Below are 25,540 nucleotides of genomic sequence, written 5' to 3' on the forward strand. Positions count from 1 at the left end.
CTGGTCTGCCAAGAGGCGGTGAGGTCCTGTTGGGGCAGCGCGTTAAGCTGTCACTCGCTGCCCGGAGTCTGGTACATCCTCTCTGCTGCGCCCTGATTAGCCTCCTCTGCCCAGCAGCAGGGGCACAGGACATTGCACCGCATGGCAGTAGAAGATGGGACCACTTCCACTGCTTATGCCACCCAGAAGTTGGGATTTTCTTGAGGACACCTCACCTTTGGGCCAGGTCTCCCTGGCTCTGCCCCTGCAGATGGCTCAGGCAGCAACCAGCCCTCCACCGGCCCCACGGCGCAGGAGACAGCCGTGCGCTGACAATCTAAACCACTGCTGCCAGCAGCAGCTGCTTGGCACCTTTTAAGCAAGTCCCATTCCCCCTCTGGGAGTTGGCTCTGCCGCCCCTTCCCAAACAGCAGCTGGAGCTGCACAAGGCACCCTGTCTTGGGGGCTGCCTGAGCCCCTCACGCACACCCCATGCCCCCGCTGTGGCTGCCAGCATCCCTGCTGCTGTTCGGCCAAGTCCCTCGCTCCCCCATCTCGCCCCCACACACATTCACCTAAGCAGGAGCCGTGCCCCAGCCTCACGACCTCGCCGAGGCGCTTGTCCTCCTGCAGCGCCGTGGTGCGGCACCCTCACGGGGTCCAGCCCTGGAGGTGAGATCACATAGAAAGTCCTTCGGCACTCAGGGTGGCCAAAGCCCCAGGCCTGGTCTGGTCCTCGCTGTGCCCTGCCTGCCATTTGTTGGTGGGTACACACTAAACAACGAGCGTTCACGTACATGGTGGCACGTACTGCTGCAGAGCGAGAGCCCGCGGGAGGTCCGGCCCACCATGCCGCGCAGGAGGCTGCTAGCAGAAGCATTGCAGAAGGAAACAAGGGGCACTGGTCACACAAAGGGCCTCTCCAGTGGCATCTCCGACTGTACCCGAGGACGCCGTGCAGTGAGGACAGGCAGTCCTGAGGTAACGAGCCGCTGAGGTGAGGGAAGGGGCAGCATTTAACAGGCCGCTGCTGCAGAGAGACAGAAATCCTGTCCATGCAACTTCTTAGACCCTGCAAAAAGTTGTGGGGCTCTGATTTGAAAGCTACATGCGGCTCAGGAGACATGCAGAGCCGATGGCCAGCTGCAAGAGGTGCTCTTCAGCTGCAGATGCTGCTGACTGGAAGAGGATTTGGGGTGCTTAGCCATGGACAGACCAGGCCACAGGCTGGCTCACGGGCACGCGCTGGGACGCAGGGAAAGGTCCCCTCATGCAAAGCGCGGGGCCAGGCAGCAGCCGGGAACCACAGAGTTCAGCTCACAGCAAAGCCCATGCAGAAAGCACAAACCCGAAGAAATCAATAAATGTACTTTTTCATTTTATTGCTAAAATCCCTACCATAAATCTCACCAGAGAGGAAGTTGCTGTTTCTCCAGCTTCCTACTCAGTGTCCTTGAGAAAATAAATGACACCACACTCAGGAAAAAAAAAAAAAAATCCCGTAGTGGTTTACTTCGCACTTCCCTGTACCTTGTTATGCTGAGTGCTTCATTTAGAGAAGGCTGACCTCCCCAGCCTTCTTCATCCCAGTGCCCTTCGCTGCGGGGACACACCAAGGAACAGGTTTAGCACTGGAGAGAGGAGCCGGGTGGATGTTCCGGCGCAGGTAACCCTGCCGACTCAGCATCCCAAAGGTGCACGGAAAGTCAGTGTGACAGTGACTGCTGTCTGAGAGGTGATTTTCACAGGAGATATAGGAGCTGTGCTACAAGCACAGAAGCTGTGAATACAGCCATTAAAAGCTAACAAAGTTATGCCCCTTGTATTTCATGAGATGCAATTTCTTCCGTAGGTCTGGGCAGGGGCCCTGGCTCACCTCACAGCAATTCTATCCAGTGCAAGCCTTCAAACATTTTGTCTCCCAGTTGCTCTTAGTAGGATACAAAACAACATTACAGAGTGGTTCAACAGGGTACAATGAACTACCACTTTGAGATGTCCTACGTGTTATCTGCCTTACCTGAACACCCACAGGAGAATAGGAAAAATCTATAGGTTTATTTTACTGTGTTTTACATAGACTCTCACTAATTCCTGTGAACAAAATGGCACTGATTTGTTTTGCTATCAGCCATTAGGTGTAACAGAAGGAAGGTGGAATGGACTTTGCACTACTTAACAGTCAGCAAAATAGAGATGTGCACCACAAGGCTTCATAAGAGGCACCAAAAAGAAGATATCTAGAACATTTCAAGTCATAAAACCCGAGGACAAAAAGCATTGATTAGATAGGAAGGATTGTTTTCAAGAACTAAACGTAAAGTTCAGAAATCCAAGGTCTGAATTAGGCTTGAAAGGTTTTGTTTATTAAAGGAATACATGTAAACACCAATACAACATAATACATGTTAAAGGAAAAAAAAAAGCAGGATTTTCTTGTGCAATTAAGAGACTGTGCTTCCTTTAGCAAAACCATTATCTGAGTCAGTGGCAAGGTTACGAAAACCTGTAGCATCTCAAAGGCTCATTTCTGGCAAGCTGTCTTGCCAAGCACCCCATTCCTTCTAGTCGCTGTGATCTAGATTTCCTCACTACTAACATACTTGAAAAAGAAGTATTTCTGTGTCATTAACTAAACCAAATGCTTTGCAGTGAGGTGGTCATCCAGTTTCTGCTAGAACAGCGTTTTCCTTCTGCTGCTCACAGAAACCAGCTCGTGCTCCTGTGCTATCTTATCCTGCCTTTACTTGCAACCAGCACACAGGCACAACCTGAATAAGAGAGCATTTTAAAGTAACATGGAAATTTTTTTTTTTTTTTTACAGTTATCGCCAGGCAAATGCAATGGGACAGATCAACACGGGCAACAACATTATCTGGTGGCCAGGCTAGAGAGCCCCAGGGATGGAGCGAGGTGGCCGAGGGAAGGGAGGCTTCCCTTGAGCAATGAGCCCTCTCCAAAGTCACAGCCAGGGCAGTGCTGGAAGGAAGCTCTGGATCACCTTGGTCTCCGCATTAGAGATTTCCGACCCGCTCGGCGCAGGAAGTTGTTCCTGTGGCTCACCTGAGGGAGTTCCTGTTATGAAGCCAGAGGGTGGTAGGTTGAAACACAGTTTCTGAGAGTGATGTAATCTTGGACAGCACTCCGTAGGCAGTGATACTAGTGACCTGGTTACAACCTGCGGTGTTGTTACAGCCCCTCTGCTGGCCTGGTGATCACAAGAAAGGGAAGAAAGAAAAAACGAGGGGAGTGGAATAATTTAAAAAGGAAAAAAAAAGTTTCCAGATTTCCTTTGTTTAAGTGAAGCATTTTCCTTTTCCACTTTATTTGAATACACCGACCTGGTGTCTAACAGATGGAGACTGTGCAGATGCACTTTTGGGAGTGCCCATAAAATACACTGCTAAAATACAAATGGAGGGATACTTTTTTTTTTTTGAGTTGTAAATTCAATAATCATTGCTGTCACCTCACTTTCCCAAAGGAATTTGCCCTTTGTTCTCCGGATAAAGCTGGGGAGAAGAAGAAAAAGGGAAAAAAAAAAAAAAAAAAAAGAGTGAGAGCGAAGGGAACATTTAGGAAAAAACCCACAGATCCATAATCTGTACAAGCATCACAGCGTACAGCATTTGTACGTCAGGAACCCATACAAGCATGGCTGCTTAGCAGCAACAGCAGCGCACAGCAAAATATTCTGCATGTCTTATATTCTTCTCCCATTCTCCAGACCTTTCTAACAAACAAACAGGTCAGCTAATTGGCTCACGCCCAAGTCTTACCCACCAGGGTTTGCTCAGAGATGTCACTTAGTCATTTGGCATGAGCAAATCCCAGGCTTCTTCCTGTTCGAGCGGCAGAGTGGGTGAAGGCTTTCTTTGATTTATTAAGACTATTAACAAACAAACAGGAGAGTTCAGAAGCTTCCTCAAGCAGAAGAGCACAAGCAGAAAGGTTTTTTCCTGAAGTAGCAGCTAAAAATAGGACACTTAGAGGAAGTAAAGTTCATTAAGTGATAAAGTGGTGGCTGCAGTGATGAGAGAAGGGTTTTTCCTTTTTTTAATCTACACACTTATTTAGCATTATGTTTTCTTGCTCCTTATTAGAGCGCTAAAGCAGTGCTTATCCGGCTGAGGAAAAGATGATTTCCCTTTCTGTAGTGACTCTAACATGTAGCTCATCAAATACAACAGAGTCAAGAGTTTTAAACAGACATTGCCAGCCAACAAAGTACAACATTTGACAGTATTATTTGCCTTTTATATGCTCTTTCCACAGTGGGAAATGATATGCCATTTTCAAGACACATTCGACAGTATTATGCAACAGCTTTCTTAATTTTTAATGGATATATTATTTTTAACGTGTCAACTTTTGCATAAAGCATTTTCGTATTTTATTCAGCATATACCATTAATAAATTATTTGCTCCTTCCTCCCCTCACCCCCCCTGAGCTGCACTTAGCACAGGGAAATGGTCTATCGACACTATAAAAGATACTTTCAACTGGCAGAGTCTACAGACACTTCCACCCTCAGACAGGACCAGGAGCACATTCCTGTTTCTACTTAGTCGACAAGCTGGCAGTGCTAAACATGCTGCCCAGGAGTTTCATCACAAACCACCCTTTGGTGAAAAGACTTACACACACGTAGCAACCAGTTGCCGTGAAAATAAGCTAGCACCCTGTACAACCAGTGACTCCCATTAAAAGTGTTCACTTTTGGCCTGATTGCTCCAGCGTCCTTTAGTCATCAAGTCCAAATGGTTTGGGACATCCAAAGGAAACCAGTAAGGGTGCTTCTGTGCCAGAGAAACTTGTCCACTTGACCTGAGTTTGTTCAGAGGGCACGCATCTCTCATCTCAGCAGATCTGCCCATTCTATAACGGCAAAAAATGGATGAGATTTGATGTCTTCAACACCAGCAACGCCAGCACCAAGACGCTCCGCAGGATTAAACTGCAAAAGCTTGACATAAAAAGAAAAAAATATATATGATTCAGTGAGTAAGAACAAAAACAACTGCTTAAAAGTTCCAGAAAGGTCTAAGGTAAGGGACATCCTACCGTTTTCCTGCTCTATGAATTACTTTCAAGAGTGCGAAAGCATACTTGAAATTCCTAAAATCCAGTAAATGGAAGAAGACTCCCCTTTCCTTGAGTCTCAGTGTTACAGTCTTCAGAGACTACTGATCACAGCATGCAATTCCCTGAAGCACTGCACATTGGGACTTCATTTTAAGTGTAACCTCATTTAAAAAAAAAAAAAAAAAAAAAAAAAAAAAAAGAGAGAGCAGCAGCCAGAGCCTGCATCGGTAGAACTCTGGACACTGCGTTTGCTTTGTGTTAACCTTTGCTCACACCACTGCATTACAGCTACATCAGGGACAGTGGTCTGTAACTTTCCGTTTCATAAATTGTGAGCTGATCCTAAAATACCAGGATATTAGAGCCAGTTCTCTATTTCCTAAAAAAAAAGTTTTAAAAGAGTCCTACAAACGGACTAAAACTGAAAAATCAAAACCCCAGTGAAAGAAACAAAACAGTGTAATGGCTTCATGGAAATTTCCTAAAATTCAGCACCTCATTTGCTTTTTAGTTGTACATCACATGCTGAATTCATGTGAAAAGGAAATCACAATATTTACATCTGTTTAAAGATACCAATCCATATAAAAGGGAATGCAAAGGTAATACTCCAAAGAGACTAATAAAGACACACAAAAATATTTTGCAGTTTTAGAGAACTGTTTATACTCTATTCAATTACAGCCAGTACAAAGGCATGATTTCTTTCTTGCTTTTTCTGCAACAGCTAATAGGATAACTTCTCCCAGTTGTCACTTGGAACAATGTGTAGTCATATCTTAATGCAGTCAACATCTAAGTGAGTCTACATCCATAAACATAGGAATTTACACATTTTAAGATGGCTCTGCTATTTGCAGTCATAACGTCACACAGCAAAGGTAGCTCGGTGACAGTGAATAGTGCTGCTCTGGTATCTTCCACAAGCCAGCAGAAACAGATGCAGCCAGGGTCTCTGCCTTCTGCTGAAATACAACCAGCACCAGCAGGGGGAAAGTAAGCACGGACACTTATTTTCTGGAGTTTGTCCTTCCAGAAGAACTTTAATCTTAGAAAGCAGATGCAACACAAACTGCAATAGATACCTATTGAAAAGTCGTGCTGCATATTTTGTTGGTAGTAAAGCCTGGACGTGCCTGAAAAAAAATACTGGGTGCAAAATACCAAACCAACATAAAAATAACAACTTCATCTTTCACCAGAAATAAACAGATCTCTGTTTTCTTAGAAGCTGGCTAAATGAAGGAGGTGTTTACAACGAAGTCACCTGCACTGGAAGCCACAGCAGGAGACAACGTCTGACACAGTTTTCTGTATAGCTGAACATTGATCCCAGAGAGTTATTCTGTGATGCTTTGACCTGTTTACCCTTGGCAGTGGGGGGAAGGAAAGTCGCAATGACAAATTGCTACCCATGCCAAGAGAGCTTTCTTCCTTTTCCTGACAAGGCTTCCTCAGCAATGAATGGCAGCTTCCTTGGATAATCACACAACAAAAATGTGATTTACTAGCTCATATAGCCAAACCTCCACCAGATAAGTCACCACCCTACACTAGAAGGCGTAACATAACAGGCACTGGGGTGACTGTTCTCTGAACAGATATGGCCTTGTAATATATCTGCGAGTGGCAGAGATATATTTGCCACTTAAACTGCAAGTGGCAAGAGAGTCACTCTTTGGCATATTTGAAAATAGGCAATACATTAGCCTGCAGCGAAGAACAATCCTACATTGGCAGGGAGAAGTGGACTGGATGACTTAATTTGTCTTCACTTCTAGTCTTAATGGGAGGAATTCCCTTCATCAAGTGTGGTTTTGCTTTCCCTTAGCCATTTGAGTCCTGTAGCACCTGTGGGTGAGGGTAACAATTTGCTACCATCTAACAATATAAATGCAGATTATACAAAAATGGGATTTTTCTTTAGTCACTTCCCTTTGTACCTTTGCCAGAAACACACAGACATATGTTTTCACCTTCAGTGATTTCATGTCACCTAGTAAAATAGGAGGTCCAAATGTCTAGTTCCATTTCCATTAATCATTTCACAGTAATGGCACAGAAATCAATCTGTCACTGGGTCTTTTGACTCACTGAATTTTCAAAATCTCTTTCCTTGTTTTCTTCAAGAACTATTTTTTCCACTCTGCTCTGTTCAAATCTACATCTAAGTGATGTCATTATTTATGCATCCACTAGCAAGATACTCTTCAAAGCCGAACAACAGAGTTCACATATATCACTGTGCTGGTTTTGGCTAGGGTAGTTAATTTTCTTCACAGTAGCTAGTACGGGGCTATGTTCTGGATTTGTGCTGAAAACAGTGTTGATAACACAGGGATGTTTTATTGCTGAGCAGTGCTTACACAGAGTCAAGGCCTTTTCTGCTTCTCTCACCACCCCACCAGCGAGCAGGCTGGGGGTGCACAGAAGTTGGGAGGGGACACAGCTGGGACAGCTGACCCCACCTGACCAAAGGGATATTCCATACCCATGCTCAGTATATAAAGCTGGGGGAAGAAGAAGGAAGGGGGGGACATTCGGAGTGATGACATTTGTCTTCCCAAGTAACCATTACGTGTGATGGAGCCCTGCTTTCCTGGAGATGGCTTACCACCTGCCTGCCAAGGGGAAGCGGTGAATGAATTCCTTGTTTTGCTTTGCTTGCGTGCACGGCTTTTGCTTTACCTATTAGACTGTCTTTATCTCAACCCATGAGTTTTCTCACTTTTACTCTTCTGATTCTCTCCCCCATCCCACCGGGGAGGAGCGAGCAAGCAGCTGTGTGGTGCTTAGTTGCCAGCTGGGGTTAAACCACAACAATCACTTATTCTACTCAAGTGGAATAGGTCAGATCCAGGCTCCACTTCCTCAGTTAAGTCAAAATTAACTAGAAGGAAGATAGCATTACCTGAAATTCAAGACCCTGTACTACCAGTTTATTCTCTTAGTCATGACTACCTAAAGCTAAGGGTAAACTAAAACCAGCAGTCAGTACTATTCCCATTAGTTTGCAAACAGTGTATCAGTCTGGAAGGTTGTCTATATTTTGAGGTTTCCTACTCTGCCTTTTGTCCAACCTACCAGTTATCTTATTACAAAAGTCATTGTATTCACAATTTAAAGTACTTTTCTTAACAACTGGCATCCAGGTGGTTTCCTGCAGGACAGCTACAGATTTTCAACCACAGCAAGGTCATAACTTCTAATCAGTGTGTTACAGGTTTCATAGTACTTAGAGCTATCTTGCTGAATTGGCATCAACATTTTTTAGTTTAATTCAATTAATGACAAATGTTTCCATGAACATTTAGGGCAGAATTCCTAAAATGTTCATTCATCACCAGCAGGTGTTTCCAAAGCACTCAGCATTGACCAAACTTGTTCTCTGAAGAAATGGCAAAGCACTCTAGTTTTCTACAGAGACACCTGGCAGCAGAAGTCAAAGTTTCCAGATGCAACAAGACAGCTGGGCAAAATTCATCAGTGCTGACAAAAGACCCATCCACATTCCTATCAGCAGCTTTCTGTTTTTACGTTTACTTCACCAGCACAACTTAGGTAGATAAGTATTTGTCCAGCCTATGCATGTACCTATATAGAAAACAAATTTTCCCCTCAATTACCTGCTGAATCAGTGATCTGGCCTCCTTTGATACATGGTCTGGTATACTCAAAGAAGTGTGAGTGTTTATTCCTGATGGATGGCACTCAACCAGAGTCTGGAGAAGAAAAAAAACCCAAAAAAATACGAAAACAAAAAATCAAAGCAGGCAGATACATTTATTAATTTAAAAATTGTAGTGTTGGATTATCTCCTAGTATACATGCAAATTAACACACACAGCTAGAACTTCAGTGCTTCCTAGCATGAAGTACTGATTCCGGGAGGAATGTCTACAGGCACTGATGTCCCCCTGGAAATACTGGTTTAGAACATTTACATCTTAGTGCTTGTGCTCTGTTGTTCAAACTTGAAGAGTCTGGGAATTTGGTGGACTTTGCTTTCTTTGTGCAGAACTGTCAACTAATCACCAGTTTGATTTGGTTGAGCACTCTGTCTCAAAATACCAAATTAAAGTGTAACAGCAACATATGGCTTCTACACTGTCCCAGGAAATAATACTGAAACTATTAGGGCAAAAATTTTGTAGATGTACAGAAGGAATATTAGAGAACTTTGATTTCACTGTGGTTAAGAGGGCAGCATGGGTTTTGGTTATTTTTTTAGTCCTGAGTTTGATACGGCTTTATCAAGTCGCTCTGCTGAAGCTTGAGCACGTTTTGTTTCTCTGGTCCCATGCAGACCAAGCAAATTGAGGGTACTCAGGTCAGCAAAGCACATCTGAGAAAGACAAGCAAGGAACTCACAACTGGGCACACCACTTGTGAGAAACTACCAACCAAGAGGTCAGTTCTATCGAGCAACTTGCCCCCAGCCCTACCTTCCCAGTGAGGAGTTCAAAAAGAATGGCACCCAGGCTCCACCAGTCACAGGCTTCTGTCTCTTCTAGGATAGCGCCAACCTCTAAACACGAGACATTTCAATTAATATTAAAAAGGTCAGTTACACCTTCAAAATTAACATATATTTACAAGGTGACTGTTTAATGCTGACAGAACGTATACTAAATACCACAGAGCTTTCATTATGCCTGCAATTTAGTTAGCCCTTTAGCCACCTACAGATTGCATTGTTCAAACACAGCAACACTATACATTTCATGCATAATTTGCCTTTTCCGTGCATACATAGGCATTTTCAAGACTTGTAGGCATTACAGTTAAGATTCTTCTATACTGGACTAAAACTGGACAGTGACAGACAGTAAAGCAAAACATATTTAGAGAATTTACCCTGGTCAGAAGAGCTGGACTAACCAGAGTGGCCTGACGCAACCATACAAGCAGCACAAGGGAGGTTATAATAGTCTACTGCATGCCTTAATTTTGTCTTAGAGGGCAGGATTCGTCTCATGGCTAACCCACACCCTTTGCTGGGATCACCACGGGAGGCTTTTCACAATAGCCTCTCTTGTCTGTTGGGAACCAGACAGAGATGCTAAATCTCCTTCACATAGCCTAACCACAGCCAGCAACTGTGTATTGCGACAGCTCAGCCCAAACTGTACCTAGGTACGAAAAGTTTTTTTTCCCCCCAGCATCCAGCCAGCACCCAACACTCTCTTATTGCTGTCCGTGCACAAGAGACAGCGGAGAGGTGAGATGGAAGTTACAGAGCCCCTTGCCATACACATTCATGTATTCAATAGCGTGATGCATGCAGAAAACTTGGCCTTCACTGACTCAGGCTTTAAACTACCAAAATTATTAAATACAAACACACCACGCTGTCTGCTCTAAAGCAGGCAGAAAAACAGATTGCAATGAAGATGAAATCTTCATTTTGACTGTCAAAAAAAAAATGCAGAAGCTGCACTAAAATAGCTTTGGTGGCAAAAGTCACACCAGCTTCCCAGCAGAGGACAACAACTAGCATATAGTCACATAGTCGTTGCTGTGAAAAGCATCGTGGCATGTTCGAAAAATCTTGCTCATCATTTTATGGAGCTTAGCCTGAGCATGGCCAAGGAGAACTAGAGATGAGTCACACTCCAGGGTGAGGGAAAGGAAGGCGGTAGCCCCAGACCTCCCCAGATGCGGAGATGCACACACACGCTGAGCATGGGGATGTGCAGAGGGCTGCCCCCTCAGGCAGCTGCCACACAAGCTGGAAGAAGCTCAGCACGTTATAGGACTATGCTGAGGTTGCTGTTGCAAGAGCAACAAGGAAGGATGGCTCAGACATTGTTTCTTTAGGTAGGACATCCCTCACGCTGAAAAGTTTATTACAGTTAATGGCGTCTGAATGCCCAATACATCACTATAAGGGTGCCACACATTAGAATTTATTCCATTCCTTACAGATGAATACTTCTATCAGCACTGAGAAACTTTCACAAAGATATAATGGCAGCCACATGAGGAACTGTATCAGCATAATTACATGCATTTTTAAAATGTTTTAAGATCCCAGGCAAGCATCCAGATGAAGTTGAAATTATGGTAAATTGAGAGAATTTGTGTAAAAATCAAAATCTGTTCTTGCAATTTAATTTTACAACCCTTCAGAAAGGCAGACCTTCTAGGTAACTGTCCTTTAAAAAAGAAAAACAAAAAACCAAACTCGGGCCTTTCCACATGAACCAGCTGGCGAAAGGTTTTCATAGCATCTCTCAGTGAAAACTATTGAATGGAAATGCCTTTCCAGTCTGATTGTGATTTCCTAGTGCTGTATGTTCCAATAATGTACATTCAAAAACCAGATAACATGAATGGAAAGTAAAATCTAAAAACAAATACTTTAGGCTTCTTTAGAGCAGAGTTTTCTTTCCTGTGTGGCTTTAATCCTGTGGATATTCTAGACTAAGAGAGCTTTCTTCCAAACAAGTGAAGATTTTTATTCTTAAATTAAATTCCACACTTATTCCAGAATAAGGACAGTAAAGCCAAGAGTTAATTAAGATTGACTACTACATTCTCAGTTCCTATACTACCATTAACTTCCCCATATATGACACATCTTAAATTTTAGAATAATGCCACAAAAGGCGATAATCCATTCTTCCCCAAAGACATTCAGTGGGGATGGGCCTCTTGAGTTACAGCCCAATATAAAAAAATACTCTAAAGGTGAAAAAAACATCATTCTGAGCACAGGGAAAAGAAATACTACAAAAAATTCATTTCTGAGTTTTGATATTATTTCCTTTTATGTTGGCAATCACAGATGCTGATCCAGGTCTTTGAAGCATCAAGGTGATGCTGCCTTCTTTCACAGAATCACACACTGTTCATTACGGGAAGTTGATGTAACCTCACTTACTTCATTGATGAAGAAAATGGACACAGAATTAGAGTAAAAACGTAAACTGGAGTCCACTTCTCCAAAATCCAAGCTCATATTTTCAACTGTAAGACCACTTTCAATATATGCCAAGTCAAAACAAATGTCATTGCAGATCTCTTAAGAGAGCAGCACTGAACTCTTCCATCTACTTTTGACAATGACCAAAATGACACAAGTGGGATAAATTGAGAACAGTCAAGTAACACAGATTTCTCCCTGGGCTGAAGGGCTCTGGCTGGGTTCTCATGCACACAGCAGAAACTACATGACAAGTCATCTGAACCAACACAGAACAGAAAATGGAACACTCAGCTGAGGGGAACATCTGGGTATCCTTTTTTACAAAAACTAAATTTCAGCTCAACTTTTCTCCTATTACCCAATGTCTGCTTTCCTGCTGCTTTTCCTAGGTCCCAAAGTTTCCTTAATTCAGAATAAAATAAATGTTTTCCTTAAAAAAAAGAAAAATAATAATCGTGAATACTACAAATAAACATGTGTTGTTTACATTCCCGTACTTCAAACAGGTCACATTACTTCTGATGCAATATGCTGATCATAATAAGTTCAGGATATCACATCAATATTACTGCATTTTATCTTGACTACACATCATGGGAAAATTTAGAAACTATAGATTATGAAGTGCTTTCAAGTGATACAGAGTAGCCAGCTAATGTAATATACCACACAGGGCATATGCTTTTTTTAAAGCTTTAATATTGCAATAAATCTGAACTACAATATCTGCCTTCACTAAGAAAACATTTTCATCTCAATCCCTCAGCAAAGTAATTTAGACAATAAATGGTAGCAACCCATAAGCTTAAGTGAATAACATGGGAGTATTTGTGCCAATTCTTTACTTCATGAACCTTGAAATCAAGGACCTTATCCACATTTGTACAAACAAGCGTGCGCACACATGTGCACAATGTTGGTGTTTCTAGGACTAGCAGTACAAAATTTGCAGAAAAAAAAGACCACTCGTATCATTCTCAAATACAAAATCCTTTTAAATCAGAGAAATAAAAAAGTAGGGTGGGGGAAAAAAAAATCAGTAGCTCTTCCAACTTTACTGCAACTTCATTAAAAGGGAGAGCTTGCTTCTTTCTCCCTTCCCGATGCATGCCCATACAACATCTAGCACCAAGTAGCACATGTCAACAGCAATGCTAAATTCCTGCACAGAAGCAATTTCAACAGCAGCCGTTGGAGTAACTGAAGGGAAGGAGATTTGTAAAATGCTATCAGGTTCAGATAGAGACAGATGGTACAGGTAAACACCTTCGCTACCCAGCACTGTCCTCCTTCCAGAGCAGCTGGTCTCAACTGAAAAGCCATTTCTTTATGGTTTTCATACTTATCTCATTATTTGCATTACACACAGTAATACCTTACTTCCTGATAAGGGATACGTAGCTCACAACTCTCTGTATTTTTAAACAGAAGTGCCAGTTCTAAAGTAAAAAAGCAGAACTTCTCCTCTCTTGAACGCACATCCTTGACAAAGTTATTAACCGTAACACCAAGGCTGATTTTCTCATTCTTTCTACAGCACCTTAACCTGAAATATATCCTTCATGCTGAAGGATTTCAAAGGCTTTTACTACCACACCTCAAATATTTTCTCCCAAATACAGTTTCCTCCAGGGCTGACAATAAGGCCTCCCGACCAGCACACACAAACACTAGTTAACATAAAAGAAGCCAGGCTTAAAGGTGGACTTAGACATTCACTGTGCAACTCAGGCCAGATGGCTTGAGAACTCAATCAAAAACTTTGTAGGATAAACTGTAACATCCAAAAAAACGCATCTGAAGTCAGCTCACAAGCAAATAGGCTCTAGGTGGAAGTACTGCTTCTCCAAACACCTAAGAGTCAGGAACAGCTTTGCATTGAGGTGGTTTTCCTGGAATTAAGAAGGGAACCATTTGATTCTTGGTAGATTGATAAGAATTTCAAAACCTGAGGATACCCCTTCCCTTACCCCGTGTTTCAAGCAGAAACAGCATACCTTCAAGTGTCGTTTCTGCACTGACAAGAAAACAAGGAGACCCATCTGAACTACCATCAGCTGTCTGAAATCATTCAGGAGGAAATGGACTTGTCCAACACCCTGAAAACATCAGACACAATGTTTTCCCCTTCTGTGGCCATTAAGATAAACAGTATTGCACGAAAAACCATTAGAGTCGCTTCGGAAATTCTATTTACCTTACACTCATTTAATTTTAAAAGCTTACTATTTTATCATATTTTAATATCTATATATGTAAAGGAGCATTTGCAGACAACCAAGTAAAATGAGTCCAAGCTAATTTACTCTAGGCAGACTCAGTCAGCCAAGATATCGTAAGATACAGTCACTAAATAACACATCACACAAGCAATCTGGCCATAATGCTTTGCCTAAAATGCTTTAGCAATTTATAAAACACAGTATTGAACCATCTACAGTTAAGTATAAAAAGTTTAACATGGTCTTTAAACAATAAAGTAGTGAGGCAAGTCCAATGAACATCTGCTAAGATCAAATGGACTATGGAAATAGGAAGTTTCATCTTAAAGGTATTCAAAAACATATGAGGATCTATGTTCCTCTTTGGAAGAAATTTCCTCATGTCACTAAAAGAAAAAAAAAATATTAATAGAGGGAACTGTGTTCTTTCTTCCTTTTAGCAGCCCAAGATGGAATTAAAACTTCCTCTAAAATAATCAGGTGACAAGAGAGACAAAGAACTTTTTACTGCTCTGTTATCAAAACAAAGCAAACACTAATTAACCTTTCAGCTAGCTCCATTTATTTTCAAAAGGCATCTTCTATACTGTCTTCAAGTTTTAGCCCCATCTGTAGTAGTAATAATAATAATAATAATTAAAAAATTTAAAAAGAACATAAATAAAAAACAAAAACAACCACACCACACAGGTAAATTACAGTTTCTTCCAGAGTTATTAACTGGCTTTTATGTCAGCAGGACTAAAATACCAGATTTTTACAAATCAACAGCTTCTGTACATCTTACTGCTTATTCTAGTTACAGAGTCTACAAAAAACCACACGAACATGTACTTCACCTGAAACGTGTAGTGTACTTACAACAGGCCTGAGTGCCAAACCACATTAGATTATTTTCAGAAAATACCTGATTCTCTCCCCAGGCCTATGCTTTCAATTACCTACTCCAGGTTCACGACATCTTGCTATTTTGGGAGCAGTCAGTTGTCACTTTTCTGTGGGACACTCAGGTGTCTTTGGAGAGCTGTACCACTCCAAATGGTTGTTGTAAAGTTGTTATTCCCAGCTTCACAATAATCAGTACTTTTTCTGCAGCTCCAGACCTTTCCTCGTTATTCATGCCAGCCATATATTTTTCATGTTAATGTTTAGTCCTGCTTCTTATTGCCAGCGCTTTTCAAATCAAGCTAGTCCATCCTTCTGTCTTTGCTGCTCAAAGCTCATTCACCTGCCCTGTTTTTTCCTTTCCTTTTTAGGATTATCCCGAGACATTAATGTCACACAAAAAGCTAGGACGGAGTCAGAGATAAAATCTAGGAAGTCCAGTCTTACACTCTAACCACAAGAGCAGCCCACCCCTCGACACCTCTCAGGGTCAATGGCTCTTTAATCTACCACAGTTATTTTGCTTCTTAAACAATCTACTCAAATTAAATTACTATAATACAGAATAGCAGATTTAATGAGCGCCTGCAAACTCCTACTGAAAAACACATACACAAATAATATGCAGGTTTTCCAGTATCAAATATCTATTTGGTAAACAGAGGCAAACCATTTTTTCCTTATTCAGTAAATAAAAATTATAGCATACAGGCTAATAATAGCGACGTACCAATTTTTATTTTCATGCCATATGTTTTAGGTTATCAGCTGCACTTTGCATCTGTATTTTCAATTGTCTAAGAGCAGAAGCGACATCTTCATTTGGGAGTATGAAAATCAGGTTGCACATTGAAACATTTTGGTCTTTTTTGGAACAAAATCCTTTACCCACAAAGTCTTCTTTTTGCTTCGGTTTTGCATTGTGTACAATTAGTAGCAGGTTAGATAAAACCAAATATACCATACATTTATGTGCGGGCTTCTGTGAAGGCTAGTTCGTACAAATAAGGCTTGATTATAGCACACAGCTTATGAAAGCATCAGAATAATATGATGCATTACTGATGGCCAGTTTCCTACTTACATTTTCTATGAAGCTAAGCTCCCTTTGGCTTTACGATCTCAACAAGCAAATCTCCAGTTTTTAGTAAACACAGTCTGGTGAAAACTCATTGTTTGGACAAGAAAGAAAAAAGACTCCAAAGGCAGCCCAGTTCTGAAATCTCATCCTCTGAAAAAACTACCGGGATGCAACAGAACGCGTCCCTGCTGCTGGAACAAGAACTCGGAGAGTGTAAATAAAACATCTCATTCACACACCGTATTTACACAAGATGTTAGACCAGCAAGCTGCTTCTACAACATGACGCTTCACAGGTTAGATCGAAAAAGTACCTAAAAGATTTCTCTTTATGAGTAAATCCTCAGCTTAATCTGTTTCAGTTGAAGACAGCCTTGACTAGGCTGTGGCTGTAGACAATTTTGTCTTTCTCAGAGGTATTAAGCATACTATGAAGGAGCTTTTTTTTAAAAAGTTACCAATTTGATTTTAAAAATCATGACTGTCAAGAATGGAATATAATTATTACTCCATTTAAAAGGTGACAACTCTTTATATTTAAGATCACAAAGTTGGCAAAACCGATACTTAAATAACAGAAGGTGATCATTTGCATTTCAAAATTCATCTATCTTGCTTTTCCCTCAATTAGACCAAAACATGTTGATTCACAGGTTTGTGTGTGTGTTTGTTTCTTTTTTAAACTTATTTATAGAGCAGAATAATGGCCCCCCTGCTAGGCTGGCATTTGCTCAAGTTTCTGTTCGTGTAAATTGAATCTGTTACTGGAATTTTCCCCCCTTCAGAATACCAAGGCACATTAACCAAGAGATAAAGAGATACATTGCTGATACTATCAGCCACCAGGCAGGTGGATAACGCAAGGGATTTTTTGTTAGTTTTTGTAGGGTTTTTTGGACAAATATGTGATAAGAGTTCTCAGGGGGCATGGAGAGCAAAAGGCTGTTTAAACAGAAGTGAATCATTCTCATCTGATCTGCTAATAACTTTGTATTCAGACATCAGCTGCTTAGCACACTTTAAAACATTCAGAAAACAAAATTACTATAAAGAGGAGGAAAGTTAAAGAATAAAACTCATAAACCTCACACTAGTCAGCTTAACCATATTAACACAGCAGAAATTCTCCATTACAAGTGCTTAATTTCTTCTTTAAAATTCTTTACATAGGTTATTCTTGGCCAAAACCCTCACAGTTTTACTTGAAGTGGTGTTGAGTTTATAGGGGATGATTTATAATCCATCATTTCCCTTGTGGGTTAGAGAAACAACATTTGACTTATCATAGGTGAACAGCAAAGATTTAGTTTGGCCATTAATCAAAGTATAGCACAGGCGCTACTTTTACGCATCTGCAGATAGCTTTGTTGTTGCAGTAGTTCGTTCAGCATTAACTTTTTTTTTTATTGAGTAGAGCTATGCAGGAGTAAAGAGAGTTATCCAGCTTTACCAACAGATTCAACAGCACTATAACACACCACGACTCTGAGCTTGCGAGTACAATTCTTGATATGCAAATCATTACAAACAAACCGCATCTTCGTCTCCAGTTCTTACGTGAAGTTAGGCAAATTAGAGCCACCAAGTGCAACAGTAAAATCCATTAATGGTACAATGCCACCTGCCGTCAACAGTGGAGAAGTGCCACTTCTTGCGACAGATTTAGCCCTGCTTTTAATTTATGCACGATATAAAATGACAACTGCTATTTCATACAAAATTAATTATATTGCTAGCAGGGAACGGTATGCAGCTTTTTAAATTATCTCTTCCCTCATCTTTTTGACACTTCTCCATTTATAATGTTTGCATTTGTTCTATTATTTTATACACACACTGCATAATCTCTTTTCTACATATGCAGTCACATTGCCTCTCTGCTTTTTGTAGGATAACAAGAGCTGAGCAAGTCCTTGCTATTCACCATGGCAAGGATCAGATCACTGTTTCTGTACCAATACTACCTTGCTTTGCTTTAATACAGGGTTACAACCTGGGGTACTGAAAGCCTCAAACACAAAATCCTAGATCCTGCAAGCAAGCTCCATGTAGTTGGACCTCGTTCTCCCCTGGGTCTGAAAAGCTTCAACATTAATACATTATTATCCCTAGCCCCTCCAGGAATTAGATTCTGATATACAAATTGTAGAATTTAGACTCCATGTTCTCCTTCAACCAATAAAGCGACTTAAAATTTAAATATGTCCTCAGGCACTTCACTGCTAAGCACTTTGTAACTTGTGCTGTAAAAAAGAAACACCTGAAACCTTATCAATTAAAAAGATAAAATTGTTTCAAATACATTTTTACATCTTTCACATAACTCTGCAATACAATTTCCTACCTATTTTAAATTGAAGATATCCTGCAATCTGTTTAAATTTCACGTTCATCCTCTCCTTTTTCTGCCTCCAAAATCTGCTCCTCAAAAAGCAATGCAGAAAAAGAACTGCATCCCAAGACTTATCATCTGTTCTCAGTCTCTACCACCAGACCCTAAAAGACAGTGTTTTGATAAAGACATCTTCCCTTTCTTGCATACTTTTAACGAGTGCATTTAAATAACATAACATTGAAATCACGTAACGTACAAGTTATATCCAAATCCTATTCTATCCCGAACTCGGATGAAAACACACACCAAGCTAAACACATGGGGACAAAATTTTACAAGCCAAGTTTCACTGCATCCTTCAGTTAGGAGAGAAAAGGAGAGGGAAGGCTGAGTACCCAGAGGTAGGGCAACACAGCACACAATACTGGAAACACCAGGAAAATTCAAAACAAGATAAAGACTCACTTTGAGTCATTTTATTTAGTCACTGTGTTGTATTATGATAAGAAATCATAAGACCTGATGAAATTTTGTGAAGATCACTTGTTCACCTCTACAAAACTGCAGCCCCTCCTTCAGCGGGAAAAAAGCAAGCTTGAGAAACTTTTACGATCAGTTTTAAAAAGCAACTTAAAAAGAATAAAAAAATCCCGAACTTGCCAATTTCTCTTAGTGTACTGAACTGAAGCACAAGTATAATTTCAAAATCCTTATTCCAAGAAGCAGCTTGAGGAGCAATGCTACCATGATAAAAGGGGAGACATGGATTCCACGGACATGGTACACTCCTTAAAATGAAAAAGGATCATCTAACTAAGGGGTTTTTTTTTTCCTGTAACATCGGAGCCTAAAGAAAGCCCACTAACATGATTATTTTTTTAATACTGATTAGAAGTTCTACAGCAAGATTTACCAGCAGCAGCCGCCCTAAGAAAGCTGCTTTGGACTCAGCCATACACCATTATTGAAAGTACAGGTATTAAATCATTGCTCAGAATAGAATGGCACTTGGCTCCAAAACATATTTTGTACTGCTAAGCTATACCAAGTATTACTCTCCTACGCAAAAATTAGCATGAAATAGCTACACTAAAATAAGAGTACGCTTTGCAGAGATAACATTAAGATCAAGAAATATGAAAGGTAAGAATCATAGAGCAGTATCAATTCAGCCATCTTGCATATATCTAGTATTTGCACTTGCAAATCTTCATCTTACAGCTCACCAGTTACAGACACGCAAAGCAAACTGCAGCTTGGGGTAGGGCAGAGAGGGCGGAGAGGAGAGGGCAACTTAACCAAGAAAAGCCTGGATGGATACCACACCTGTGCTGTGAGGTGGAAATAATGATGGTGCGGAAAACTTTATTCTTGCATTTGGGGACTTCTAAATATTATTTCAACTGCTCCCTAAACACTTAATTACTGCAGGAGTTGGCTGGTTGGGGCTTAGGGGGCAAAAAAAGCCTCTCTTTCGATCCTCATTAAAATACAGAAAAATTAAGCTTTGACTTTCACAGCTCATTAATGATGACAGGGTGGGAAAAGGCTGCACTTCCATCTTTGCTACTACTCAACTAGGGAGCACTTTGTTCGACGCTGGGTTAGGGAGGCAGGAAAACGCCTCTTTCTAACAGGACGTCACACACGCTGGCAACCAGGACACATTTCTATTTAACATCCACAAGAATTGCTGGGATCCTCCAATTTTCTTGTTCTTGAATTAAAGTGGGGTGAGGGTAGAACGAAGGTGTTGGGTTTGCTTTGATAAGTAAAAAGAATTCTTTTCTACAATACCTGCCCTCTTGACTTGCACCTGGATAGAAAAGATTTTATTTACTATTTATCTCAAGAGGCTAGCATTCAAATTTTTGTTGAGATCCTACCATCTTTATTCACAGAGAGCAGTTCTTTACTGTATTTCAGTTGTGGGACTAAGTCACAGAATAAACACCTGATGCCAAACTAAGTTCAGAACTTCCACTGCTGGTAACTTTTATTCCTAAAGTTTTCCAAGAACATTTGCAGACTCTGAGCTTGAGGGCTACCTGCATGGCAAGCTGCAATGCCTAGCCAGACCACGCGCTCAGCAGAAAGAGTACGTTGGCATTTCAAATTCAGAATAAAAAACAGAAACTGAAAATCTGAATAGCCTCCCAGTAGTCATTTCAACTCTAAAACTAGTTTTAAGCTAGCTATGAAATTTTTAAAATACGAAGTTATAAGTAAAACACCTGATTTTTGGCTGTCACTACCATTTGACCACTATATTAGCAGAAAATAAATTGGAAAAAGGAAAAGAGGGAGGGCTCGGTTTCAAGTGCTATCCTTGCTATAAAAACCCAAGAGATATTGATTTTATCACCCTCATGATTGATGAAAGCAGTTCTAAGAAAAGAGCTCTCTAAACTATTTCAAAGCCCACTGTAGCTCATCAAAAATGTCAGAGGCATCTCTGAGCCTATTAGGGTTGTATTTTTCAAACTGCTGTGATCTTTTTTCCCCCATGTTCTTTGCATGTATAAATTTTTGTATTTTTTAAGGCTCTTAGTGTCATCTTTTCAGTCTGCCCTTTCTCTTATTTGCTCTTTTCAGTTATCAAGATGTACTTACACATAGCAAATAACTGCAAGAAAACAAAACATTCCTTAAATTTGCTTAAACAAGACATTCAATACAATTACACTTTATGGAAATGATCTAACAAACACCACCACAGTTCAACAATAAAGCAGTTATGAGCCCTCTAGTTTTTTAAGACATTCAGGAAAAAGCAAAGAAAATTGAGATATTGCATGATCTCGAGCTCTATGCTATAGAGGCTCCGTGAGAAAATGAGAGCTGCTAATCTACTTTCCAAGTGAAACATTGTAGGTGATTGCTCTAACCTGGGGCACAGTACATTCTCTCTATGGCATCGTTGTCACAGGAATCTTCAACCTCCCTCCACCTGCTAAAATACGTTAGCTGAATGTGTCCTAAAAACAAAACGACAGGAGAAATCAAAACATTTTTCCCTTCCATTTTCTGCAGAAGTGAACTGTAATTACTCCTTTTGTAGCTAAAAACAGTATCATTAAGAATAATGGCATCATTAAGTACTAGAAGCTATTACTGGGGGTGAATTTGCTGCACTGATAATGAAGCTCTAGACAGGAAATGAAGATACTAATTACAAGATAAAACGCCTACTCAGTTAATTGGAAGCAACAGCGAATAAAAAGAAATGCATTTGCAAAAGTTCCTGACCTCTATCATTCAATAAGATGTTGTTTGGGTTCAAATCGCGGCACACAATTCCTTCTCTATGTAAAGCATCAAGGGCTACAACCATTTCAGCTGCCCATCTTTGAATGCAATCCTCTGGGATATAAAACCTGGAGGTTATCGCTAATCTTTCGTCGAGGTCCTGAAAAATTTGATGTATTTCCTTCTCCCCTGCTACTGCTATTTTGTCTTCCCTCTTTGGTGCTGTCTTTTCACTTTCAGCTGCTGGTAACAAAGCCAGGTCTGTTCCCTCTTTCTCAAAGTCTTCAGTTTGATCGGAAAACAGCAACACTGCTTCATTTCTTAACGTGTCTCCGTCCAAGCTAACATCTTGAGCACCTGAGAGTGGGTTGGAAACAAATAAACTTTCTTCTTTGCTTGTCACGTTTAAGGAGCAGGCTCCAAGCCCTTGAAACAGAGCCCCGTCTTCTGAACTACCTACCTCTTGCTCAGATGTAAAGAGGGTCCCAAGAGCTCCCTGAGCGACACCACTTTGTCCATTTGCTTCCTTGCAGGAAGAATCACCCACTTCTGGTGCCACATGATTTGGCTCTTGATCAAATGCTTTGCACGGCTCTGCAGAATTATTTAATTGTAAGACATCAGGTGTTTCTAATAACTTTACTTCCAACATGTCCCTATCAGTTTTTGTAAACTTTGCTGGCCTTGACACTGCTGCCTCTTCTGTTTCATCAGACGTACTGGGTAAATTTATTAGGAGATCAGGCCTTCCTTCATCAACGCTATTTACATCATCAAAAGCAGCATCCTTAAAGGAGATAACTGGCACAGAGTCGTTTGAACCCCTGCTTATGGTGTCATGAGCTCTCACACCCGTTTTGTTCTCTAGGGCATCCAAGCTTCTGTCATGATCTGGGACAGAAAACAATGGCCTCAAAGGTTCCGATTTCAGGTTATATAATTTTTCTCCAAAATCAAGCCCCAGGAGCTCACTAGTGCTATCTTTGCTGTCTATCCTGAAGAGTTCCATGGGGCTGTTCTTTGATTTAGTTAATGAGTCCAATATCCTAGTAGGGCTAGCTTTTTCCGACTCAGCATCGTCAATGAAAAGCTTTCGTTCCTGAGATGCAATCTGAGAGGTGAAGCTATCACTGCCAATGACACTGTATTTCTGTAAGCAACTTCTCTCTTTGGTATTTAGACCTTCGGTCCCCGGTTTAACCACCGGTTCCTCATTTAGAGAGCCAGAATCAATTTTTTCTTGCCCATATTCATTGCATAACGTTAAGTAACTAGTAGTGCACTCTTCTTCTGAGCTGGATCCTGAGTCCATCCACTTCGAACTCTCTTGGCCATCTTCCTGGTTGCTGCTGTCATCCTGAGAGCTTGGCGTTAGGCTGCTCTTCAGCGGGACCACCTTCAGTGTGCTCTCCCCGTAGCTTTCTCTGGAATCAGTGCTGCTACTGATTTCTTTAGGACTTGGTGTTGGCTGCTCCAGGTAAACTTTAGTTGAACTGGATGTTCTGGGTTCAGGAATTTCAAAGCTCTCTTCGGGACTTCTGTTTAAGAACTTACTGACATAAGACCACAGTTTTCCTCCTGCAAGAAAAGGCGGGGGGAGAATCTCTTAATTTCACACAAAACAGAATCAGTCTCATTATGAAACAGGCAAATACCCTCATTGTCACAATACACTACCTCCTTATGCCCATAGAGCAAGTTGGATCCGCTACCTCAGGAGGAATAATTACAGGGACCACAACTTGCTTTTCAAGCAGATTTGTATTAATACATAAATATTTAAAGAGCTGCATCTGAGATTAAGCTGTCTTTTTTTTTTTTTTAAACTTCAGTAAAGTCTCATTTCAGAGTCTGTCTCAAGTTGCATGGTGGTGACTACTCTCCATCTGCTGTCTCAAAAGAAAGCAAAAACTAAGGAAGATCAAATGGTTTAGTGCCCATCACCAGTTCTGCCTGTACTAAATACTTCTGTATCACAGCTCCAAGCTCATGAGCAACATGAGGGGAGACGGACTAAAAACTACTAATTAGCAAGTTTGGTAAGGGGAAGGGAATTACCTATTAGCAGGATATTTTAAAGATCTGTTTCTCTCTTTGAAGAAGTGTTTTTTGAGTTAAATATGGATGTATTTCTCCCTTTAACTTCAGAACTCAAGAAAGGTTTTTACGCCTTGCTTGCTGCATTAGAGTATTGATAAATCCTTGTGTAAGTTACACTGGCAAACCAGTTCCTTCACATCAAAGACTCTAAGAAAGTTACAGCTCCAAAAGTAATAGTTACATTTTAAAAATACAAGATAGGACTCTATGTTTCCAAACATTGTACATATAAAAAAACCTTGCAGATTACAAAACATAATTTGCACAAAACAAATCAAGAAGTTACTGCATCTCTTGCACGTTCCAAAGAATTAGGCTTGAAGCTAGAAAGCCACATTTGATAACTTATGGAAAAATGCAAAGTCAAGACATTTCAATTTAAAAGATTGTACAGAAATTCTGGAAAATGCAGGAGTTCTAACAAAATCTTTGTAGAAGAAAAAAGTATCCAGCCCACTGGGCATCTGCAAAGTTTTGATTGGTTTTTCTTGTTTTGTTTTTTTTTTTTTTAACTTATTTGGATAAAACAGAGTTTTATATTTTTCCAAAATACAGACTTTAATAGTTATTTTTAAACACTCTTCATATCAGGCAAAATTCCTTTAAAAAGTACAATAAAAGAAGAAAGTATTTTTCTTTGCCTAGGAACAGGTTTTCTGTATGCCCAGGTATTTCAAAAATAACTTATCAAAGGCAGAAAAACCTTGATACTTTAAAAATGAATTTGAATAATATAATGTGGAGTTTTCTTGCCCTCCATCCCCCTGGCTAAGACAAGACTTGTTTTTGAAGGGGGGGGGAATCTTGCTGGTTGTGGTGAAACTAAGTATATTAAAAATATTAAGAGGGAATTCTAACAGCTTCAGTCCAATGGTAAAAATGACAATTTAGATCTATTAATCCCCATGGTTTCTGCCATAAGCTAGAAACAGACTTAGGAGGCCAGAATGACCCTTGCCACCTTCTAGAAGATGATGAGAAAGGATGCCAGGCAAACGAACAGGAGCAAACGGAAGCAATGCTCCTAGAGAAGGGAACAAGAACTGCTATACTGACCACTGTATCGCATAAGCACTTTAAATACTTACCCAAAGATGCATTCAAAATACCTGCAAGTGTGCCATGCCACAGTAGCAAGACATGGCTCATCAGTCACTCCTAGCAGAGCAGCAGCCCTCAGCCCAGCGAAGCAGGCTGCCTCCCTGGGCAGCGACTGACTCTGAGCTTGCCTGGACACAAGCTACCCGCCGCCCTGCATCGGTGAGACCAAGGGCTCTGGTCCTGCCAGAAGTGCCTGACAAGCAGGACCTTGCCTCCGTGAGAAGCAGTGAGTCCGTGTAGACTCCTAAGATGAAGCCACTTGCCTTAAATACAACGTGTTACACAGCTGTTCAGCAGGGCAAAGGCAGAGCCAGGGCACTGCCGTGCCTTCTGAGCCCTGCAGCTTGCACAGGACTTCAGAATTACTGGTTTTAAACTGATTTGGTAAAATTAAAAGTTGTTCATCCCATAATCACCAATAATTCTTTTTCTAATACTACATTTTTACATTTATTCATGCTTTTGCTGTGGAATTGCAGGGAGAGAAAACAACAGAAAAGAGAATGAGAGCGAGAACATACATATTTTTATATATGTGTGAAAGACTTTCTCCTCTTTTCCACACTTTC

At 40.8% G+C, this 25,540-nt stretch overlaps 1 protein-coding gene across 9 annotated transcripts in view; it reads right to left on the reverse strand.

Moving 5' to 3' along the window:
- Positions 1-3,542: 3,542 nt before the first annotated feature.
- Positions 3,543-25,540, reverse strand: part of RPS6KC1 (ribosomal protein S6 kinase C1) — a 92,340-nt gene continuing 70,342 nt past the window's right edge. For 8 of the 9 annotated variants that reach the window (XM_050893341.1, XM_050893344.1, XM_050893343.1 and 5 more), the window contains 5 exons: positions 21,771-23,348; positions 21,410-21,499; positions 9,513-9,595; positions 8,694-8,789; positions 3,543-4,948 (listed from right to left, as the gene is read on the reverse strand). In XM_050893341.1, coding sequence (XP_050749298.1) covers positions 4,838-4,948; positions 8,694-8,789; positions 9,513-9,595; positions 21,410-21,499; positions 21,771-23,348 — 1,958 coding nt within the window. In that variant the 3' untranslated portion in view covers positions 3,543-4,837. The remainder of the gene's footprint in view (positions 4,949-8,693; positions 8,790-9,512; positions 9,596-21,409; positions 21,500-21,770; positions 23,349-25,540) is intronic. The other variant, XM_050893342.1, reaches the window with a different exon arrangement.

This window comes from Gymnogyps californianus, chromosome 3, assembly GCF_018139145.2.
Source record: "Gymnogyps californianus isolate 813 chromosome 3, ASM1813914v2, whole genome shotgun sequence".
Taxonomy (NCBI): Eukaryota; Metazoa; Chordata; class Aves; order Accipitriformes; family Cathartidae; genus Gymnogyps; species Gymnogyps californianus.